Source organism: Anas platyrhynchos, chromosome 1 (assembly GCF_047663525.1).
Source record: "Anas platyrhynchos isolate ZD024472 breed Pekin duck chromosome 1, IASCAAS_PekinDuck_T2T, whole genome shotgun sequence".
Lineage (NCBI taxonomy): Eukaryota > Metazoa > Chordata > Aves > Anseriformes > Anatidae > Anas > Anas platyrhynchos.
The window spans coordinates 128,347,645-128,356,252 of record NC_092587.1 but is presented as its reverse complement, the minus strand read 5'-3'; the positions used below and the strand labels follow the sequence as shown (position 1 = coordinate 128,356,252).

The window sequence follows — 8,608 nt, the reverse complement described above, 5'->3', positions numbered from 1 at the left end:
AGGTTTTGGTAGTGGTGGTCTTCATGTTTGGCCTCTGTGAGCAGAGGCCAACAGCTGCCCCACGTCAGACCAGAGTAAGCTCCAAAAGGGACCCGCTGCTGACCAGAGCTGAGCCAGGGAGCAATGCTGGGTGGGCCTCTGGGAGAGCAGAGTTAAGAAAAGGGAAAAAAACTGCTGTGTGACAGCAGCTGGGAGAGTAAGGAGAGAGAAGCAGCCCTGCAGCCCCCCAGGTCAGAGCAGCAGGAGGGCAGGAGGTGCTCCAGGCAGGCAGCAGCAGTTCCCCTGCAGCCTGTGCAGGGAGAGGCCCCTGGTGGAGCAGGCTGTCCCCCTGCAGCCCATGGGTCCCACATGGAGCAGATCTCCACGCTGCAGCCCCCCCATGGGTGGAGGAGCCCCCGGTGGAGCAGGTGGATGTGGCCTGGAGGAGGCTGCGGCCCATGGAGAGCCCCCGCAGGAGCAGGCCCCAGGCCGGAGCTGCAGCCCGTGGAGAGGAGCCCCCGCAGGAGCAGGGGTCTGGGGGGAGCTGCCGCCCACCCGTGGGGGACCCGTGCTGGAGCAGTTTGCTCCTGGGGTATGGACCCCGTGGGACAGAGCCGTGTGGGAGCAGTGCTTGGAGAGCTGCTGCCTGTGGGCAGCCCCCACAGGCTCAGTTGGGGAAGGATGGCATCCCGTGGGAGGGACCCCATGGGGAGCAGGGGCAGGGAGGGACCTTGAAGGGGCAGCGGAGATGAAGCGTTAGGGGGCAGCAGAGATGAAGCGTTAGGGACTGACCACAGCCCCCATTGCCGGTTCCCCTGCACCTCTGGGGGGGGGAGGGGGGAGAGAGAATAGACAATAAATTACATTATCTTCTTATTCTGAGTCTGTTTTGCCCATGACAGTAATTGCTGAGTGATTCCCTTGTCCTTATCTCAACCATGAGCCCTTTTTTACTGAGTTTTCTCCCCCTTTTCTTTTGAGAAGGGGGACTGAGAGAGTGGTTGTAATAGAGCTTAGCTAGTCATCTGTGTGAAACCACCACGGGTGTTCAATATCTCATATCTTCCCAACTACAGCATTGTTTTCACTGATCTTAAAAAATGCAGTTGTGCTCTTCCAATATATGCAGAGGGCTGCTGCCAAGGTCATTTCCCTTTCTCTTCACTCACATGACACTCTTCATGCACCTTTTCCTGTTGGTCCATCCTCAAGAGCATCTCATACATGTATTCTCAAGTCCCTCCTCATCCTACATTTGCAAGGCATGGTCTAGTTCCTTCCTCTTGCTGGTCCAACACACAGCCTCTGTCTCACTTGCCACATTAGATGCCATGACGTTTTTGCTTTATCAAGCCCAGCAGGAGATTCCTGTAAATAAGTCTCCATGCTCTCTCCTTCAAATCCTTCCTTGTCTGTGTGCACATATTCTAGGTGCTATCCAGTTCAGACATCCCCTCCAGCCGTGTCTGTTTTTGATGACTTTGTGTCATGATGAGATGCTGGGAGTGAGCACAGGATTTATGAAGTTCAATAACAAACTGAAGGAGTTCTCTAATTTAGGATGAGTAAGCTGTTTTCAAAGGCACAGTAGGAGTGCCTCACATTCTGGGATTTGCATCTTCTGCTTGATCAAGGAGCAAACCTGACAATGCTTCATTTCCATATTTACACATGCAAGAAATCAGCATGTAGTATACACTCAAGAGACTTCTGTACCATGGGTTATATTCAGTTTCCTATGACCTCCAGTTATGCAGGTATGAGCCCAGATCATTGTTTGAAAAATATACATTTCAATGTAATTATCTGGCTGTAAAGCTCTACTGTAAAGCAGATCTCTGGAATGGACTTAGTTAGAAAATTACCCTTTTGTAAACAGTTACTGTTAACTTCAGTGACTAAAACGGAGAGGTGAACTGAGACATGGAGCATGATGTGAATGGGTCAGGGTAACAGCAGTAAAAATGAAGACCTTACTTGAACAGGTCATAGGAAGGATATTCTCCACTACTTTGTTCCCTCTAAGAGATAGTTTGCTGAAGGGAAATATTTGGTAAATCAATGGATGAGCTCAGCAAGGAACAATCTCTTGTCACTGCTCCTAGCCCCAGTGACCCAGTTCTCAAGGATCACGTAGAGCCCAAAGTCCAGAGACATCCTTTCTGACACTTGACTGGAAGGTAGTTTATCCTTCTCCTCCAAGGCGATGCTCAAGAGGCTGCTACAAAAGAAAGTCTTACTAGTAGCAAAGTAATGAACATGACACCCTCAGCAAAGAGCCATGCTCTCTGGGGAATGACCCTCATCACCTCCTCCTCTGTGGTTTGGAGCATGCTGCTGGCTTGAGCCAGCCACAGGGTCTGTGGGTGGCCACAGCATCGTCTTTTGGCATCCATCACCAGAACATCTCCTGTGGGACCTCACAGCATCTGAAGTCTGTGAGGTTTCTTAGCTGTTTGGAAGGTGTCCCACATCTTAATTTCTCCAGGGAGATTTCCACTCATCTTAATACCCCGAGAGTAGTTCAGTGCTGTGCTTGTTGCACTAGATTAAATAAAAAAAAAAAAAAAAAAAAAAAAAAAAGCCAATTTAGATATGAAGAATAAATGATCAGCATCTTTCAAAAGATCTCAGTACACTGGGTATTTGAGCTCTTTGATAATCTGCCTGTGGCTGTCACTGTGGCAGCTGCAGCTTGCTGAGTTCCTTTGAAAAACTGGTCCCTGTGTACTTCTCTCAATGTGGATTGCATTTGTTTAAAAATTTGGCTCCATTTCTGGGTGGTGAGTTCATGAACAGTGTAGGGGCCTAAAATTCATTACTTTTCAAATAGGTTTAACTGCTTTTGAAAATTTTACTCAAAGAATTCTTTACAAATTTTGTGCACAGTTAAGGAGAAAGAAGTTTGTCTCTTTGCAACTATCATTTAGAGGCTTGATAAAGGTTGAGAGCTGACACAATCATCTATTGAAAGTATCTGTGGAATCTCTCATTGTCCAGCATAAAAACATTACAATGCAGGACCAGGCTTGGGAGACCTGCATTATTCTATTCACAACTCTGCCAACAGCCTGTTAAGTAACATCGTGCCAGTCACTTTTTGTCTGCATGTGCCTGAAGGTTACCCCCAGTGAAATATGGGTAATGATATTTACCTTGCTTTGGAGAGAGGTCTGGGAGCTTGAAATGAACACTACGGTGTCTATGCTCATTTAAATGTCCAAATGTTTTGTCTGCTCAGGGAAGATAAAGCTAGACAGCATTCATTTTATGATGAAAAAAAGTTTAATAATTAACAAAACTTCTCATATGCAAATTATGACAAGACAAAAATATCTCTAGGAAACATATTCAACATTTCTAAGTTACGTATGGGGAAGTAGGCTAGGCAAGAGTGAATAGAGCCTGTGTCCTGCATGTTGGTAGCAGTCATGTAACCCAAAGCAGTGTATTAAGTCTGGCATAAACACTGAATGCTTTTGTAATCTAAACTAAGTTTCAGGCTTCACAGAACTTGTTTTTGTTTGTTTGTTGGTGGTGGTTGTTTGTTTGTTTGTTAGTATTTCTGTATGTATTTTCAATTTCTCATTCTCTATGATCAAAAGAGGCTGTCCTAAACCTGAAGCCTGGTTTTATTAAACCCCCAAAACTAGAAATCTTTTACCTTAGACTTTAAATGTGTCCTGGAATAAAATAGCTACCCTGAAATGGCAAAGGTGAAGTGGATCGTCTCAGAGAACATGAAAGCCTCTTCCATCACATGTGAAAACACCTGGGACATGCTGCTCTGCCTACACTCATCTGAAAAGAACAGAAGAGTGACCCAAATCAAAGTCTGCTGGAAGATAACAAGTGGTTCCAGCAGTGTTTTCCCTTTCCTGTCTTTGTTCACCCCACAAAGTTCACCATGTAACAGTATGAAAAATGTCAGCACATAATAATTTAAACTGTGATGAATCATGACTTAGTGGCTCTACTAGTGGGTTTTTGGCAAATGAATCATATTGTTGTCCATCTGGAAGACTAAAGGCTCATGGTGAGAGCTGGAGCTGTTATGGCTCTCAGTTGTGGGTTTACAAATCCCAGAGATACACAGAATGGTTTGGGTTGGAAGGGACATTAAAGTTCATTTAATTCCAGCTTCCCTGCCCTGGACAGGGACACCTCCCAGCAGACCAGGTTGCCCAAAGCCCCATCCAGCCTGGCCTTGAGCACCTCCAGGGATGGGGCATCCACAGCTTCTCTGGGCAGCCTGTGCAAGTGCCTCATCACCCTTTGAGTAAAGAATTTCTTCCTTATAGCTAATCTAAATCTACCTTCTTTTAGTTTAGAGCCACTATCACTTTTCCTATCCCTATGCTTCCTGACAAGGAGTCCATTCCCAGCTTCCCCAGTCCGCTTTAGACACTGGAAGGCCACTGTAGGGTCTGCCCTGAACCTTCTCTTCTCCAGGCTGAACAACCCCAACTCCCTCAGCCTGTCTTCCTAGGAGAGGAGCTCTAGTTCTTTAGTCATCCTCACGGAAGCACACATTTTTCTGTTGTGAAGCCCCTCTGACTGGACTCCCAACAAACCTGGGGGAACTCCTGGGAGAGGTGTTCCACCGCACACTGTGGACAGGCTGCTTTAGTAGCCCCATGGTGTCTCTCCATGCCTTCAACACATGTTCTGTTGTACCAAACACCGTGCTGCTTCCAGCTGGGCTCTGCCCAACCTGGCAGCCTTGCACAGGGCTGGCCCCAACCCACTGAAGCACTTTCTCTAGTGCACATGGATCCGGCGCAGTAGCTCTGTGTCCTCTTTTATTTATTTATTTATTTATTTATTTTTTTAACATTGGCAACCTAAGGACTATTTTTAAAAGCAGATGAAAGGAATACCAGAAAATCTGGCTTGTTTTCCATTCCCTTGAGCTCTCAGCATAACACTCTCTCGGGTGCTTGGTTTGAAAACATATAAGTAGCCCTACTTAAAGTTAAGGGTACACATAAGTCCTTTGTTGACTGAGAGTGAACAGCAGCAAAGCAGCTGAAAACACTGACCTGGGTCACAAGAATGAGGCAGAAAAACAGCTCCTGGAGTTTCCCTCTTATGATCCCATTCTGGGACATGGCTCCCAAGTGCCTGGATATTTTCCAGATCATGTTTTGAAATATTTCCCTTCTCAGCAAATCAATTATCACGCTTCTGTTGTCCAATGTCTGATTTGAATCACCATCTCCTTCACTTCCAAGTACTTCTAGCAGTTGATAAAACATTCTTTTTGCCTGCAAAAACGAGCAGTTGCAAGGGGAAATGTAAATTACAGCTTCATTTAATTTTGCAGGCTGGATTCCAAATTAGCTGTATTTTTCTGCAGTCCAGAAAGTCCTTGTATATAATCATAAATAGCCTATCTGTTATAAAGCCGTAAGGCATCAGTGTTGGTTCTGTCTTAATTAAGCTCTAAGAAAGAGCATTTTCAGACTTTTTATAATCTGAGTCAGTCTCTCTCTGCTGCATCTAAACGTGTGTTACCTGTAGATGCCATTATGATGGGTACCTCATAAGTAGCAATGATTGCCTTGAACAGTAAACTTTGTCCCTTGCTATTGTTACCTCCAAATTAAAACATAAACAAAAAATGTGCAGAGTTCAGGCTTCCTTGGTTAACTGCAGGTGCATGGTGTTAATACGCATTTGCCTGCTTTAACTATGTTGCTGATTTTATCTTAATTGGCTTTATTCGGTTCATTTACCCTGGGGGATGAATTTGGCTCCATATCGTTACACTCTTTCATTGGAACAATTGAATACTGGAGTGCAAACAAAGTAAGCGTGCTCTCATTTAAAAGTGCCCAAGAGCTTTTCTGGTCACATTATTTGCAGTATAAAACAAACTTTTATTTTTAGTTTTATTTTTGGCGAGGAAGTGAACCTCATCTCACGAGGTACTAACATCTAAAGAGTTAACGGAGATTTTTTTCCCTCTTTTTTTCTCCTACCCAGGCAGTGATGAGATTGTCCAGTAGGTGGCTGGCATTCCCCGGCACTAGCCGGCGGCTCCCACGGAATGACTGCGATCATTTAAAGCAATCCTGCTCTCATCATGGGAAGCCGGGGAAGAATTGACGTCCGGAAGATCCTGCCTATAGGATCCGAGCCGTCAGAGGAGCCGTGCTTTTCCCTCACTTTAAATCCAGCCGAGGAGTGCAGGTGCTGAAAGCCAGGAGATATGGGGAATGCAGCATGACGGCAACTACCAAAAGTTCTTGCTGGCTGCAATTCCCTTGTTTCAGACTCCGTTCTGCTCGGCAGACCTGGAGCTGGGAAATTAACTAGCCTTGATTTTGAAAATGCCTCCCACTGACTGGGCTTTGAATGTGATAAATGGCCTTCCAGAGCTGGGGAGCAGCTAACAGCAAGACAAGACAATGAGAAAAAGACAAGTTCCAGGATTCAAACTCTGGTAAAAGATGTACTCCATTCAACTTATAGAAGCTGTACTGGTAAGCAATGTGCAGTGGCTTTTTTGTTTTATTTATTTTAAAAATGTTTCACAAAGTGAAATGACTTTTAAACTTTTCTGACTGTTTAAAGAGATCAAGCGGCAGCAAAATCAAAGGAAGAAATTTTATTCAAGGATTTTCAAAAAGTTGTCTTCTGAGAAAAGTAGGACAATGGCATCTGGAGAGTGCCTTCTGCTGGACCTGGAAACAGAAAACTTCATCCTCTACAACATTTCTGTCAACCAGAGTGCAAACCTCTCCATCCTCAGCGATGAGTGGTTCTACCCAGCCTTCCTCTATGCCATCCCCACCATTTACGGGATCATCATTTTGATAGGCCTTATCGGCAACATCACTTTGATTAAGATCTTCTGTACTGTGAAATCCATGAGAAATGTCCCTAATTTGTTCATCTCCAGCTTGGCTTTGGGAGACCTGCTGCTCTTAGTGACTTGCGTGCCTGTGGATGCCAGTAGGTACCTTGCTGATGAGTGGCTCTTTGGCAGAATTGGATGTAAACTTATCCCCTTCATACAGCTCACTTCTGTAGGGGTGTCAGTCTTCACTCTCACTGCTCTCTCAGCTGACAGGTAAGCCTGCTGCCATAGCTTTGAAAACTGCATATTTCCAGTTCTGTAAAATGCAAAATTATGGACATCTATTTTCAGGTCACAAATACATTGCTTGTATGTGGCATTTTTAACCTAACATTGGAAAAAGAAAGAATTCTCTTAAATTTCTGGTAGTTATGAGCACAAAACTTGAGGAAGAAACAAGCTGAATGCAGGTTACTTTTTCTGGGTTAAACTGTGCAGTTTAGCAACTAGTTAAACTTAGTTAAAAGAAAACCAAGAACAGATCAAGCCCAGGGAGGAAAAATAGCAATTCATGAAAGATGCTCTACTAAAAGACAGCATGTCCAGATTTGCAAAAAGATAATTGATCCATACTTCATGAAGTGTGAAGGCACTGGAACAGCAATTTAAAGTGCAGTTAGAATCAATTTTTTCTAGTGGCTTGCTTCCTTAGGGCTAACACCATATGAGGCAACATTTCATGAAATATGTTCAAAGTACTCAAATAAAGATGCCTGAAGTCAGGCATCTCAGTTCGCTGTAGTCAGTACATTTCCCTTGATTAAGTGGTATGCCCCATAGCCAACCAAAATTGATCTGTGCTGCTGGTTTGGAAATTTTGTCTTCCAATAAAATTTGGTGAAAATAACATGTAATAGCTATGCTACTTTAGACTTTATAAAAAAAAAAAAAAAAAAAAGTTTTTCTACAGATGATAAGCTTCTAATGAGCCAGCTCTGTTTTGTATTTCTGTGAGGATTTGGAAAATTATCTCAGAGCATTCAGATTTAAAATCAAAAGACCTTGAAATCGAATGTTGTTTTGAAGAATGAAGCCTTCCTTTATGAAAAGATTTTAAGTATTTATTAGACTGTTGGCCTTCATAGAAACTCTTATGCACATCATAGAGGCCAGGATATCTTGTTTCTAATTTTGATGCTTCAGAAAGAGACCAAGGAATACATTGTCATCAATACACAGGAAATTTCAAAGAAATAATAAGATTTCATATGAGAAAAATCCTTATAATTTCTTCTGCTCAAAAGTAGGACCCAGAAACCATCTTTCTTGGTCACAAGGAAGTGGAAATAGCCTTGTTTTAGGTAGTGCCTTGCATGCCATGCTGTGTGTCTCTACTTTAAAATATCAGACTGTTTATGCTCAATTTTCAGGGTTGTTCACATACACATTTCAATATACCTTGTGGGATTTCAATAAAAGCAGATCACTCCACTGTGTTTCAGAAACAGAGAATGGTCAATATGTTTTGTATCACAGCAGTTCAACTCCTCTGCGATAGTTATGTATAAAAATAGCACTGCCTGCCCCAGTAGCAGATAACAAACATGCCTATGTACAGACAAAAGTCTTCAGACAATTTACTGTAAAAGCACTGGGAAAATGGGAAAACTGCACAAACTCTTTACTAAAGGATCACCTACACTTTCACCCTTGAGTTTCTTGTGACAGCTGGAACCCTGCTCTGGAGAAAATATTAGGAAAATAAGTATTTCTCCAGGGAACTCATCTTTCCTAAGCTCTGGTCAAAGTTGTTTTTAAAAAGTG

General features: G+C 43.5%; 1 protein-coding gene across 2 annotated transcripts in view; it reads left to right on the top strand.

The window, feature by feature from the left end:
• The first annotated feature begins 5,975 nt into the window (after window positions 1-5,975).
• The window catches only part of GRPR (gastrin releasing peptide receptor), a 34,311-nt gene continuing 31,678 nt past the window's right edge, over window positions 5,976-8,608 (top strand). Inside the window, exons 1-2 of one of the 2 annotated variants that reach the window (XM_005014211.6) lie at window positions 5,976-6,467; window positions 6,559-7,057. In XM_005014211.6, the coding sequence (XP_005014268.1) occupies window positions 6,639-7,057 (419 nt within the window). In that variant the 5' untranslated portion in view covers window positions 5,976-6,467; window positions 6,559-6,638. Of the gene's footprint in view, window positions 7,058-8,608 lie in introns of both variants that reach the window. The other variant, XM_021268660.4, reaches the window with a different exon arrangement.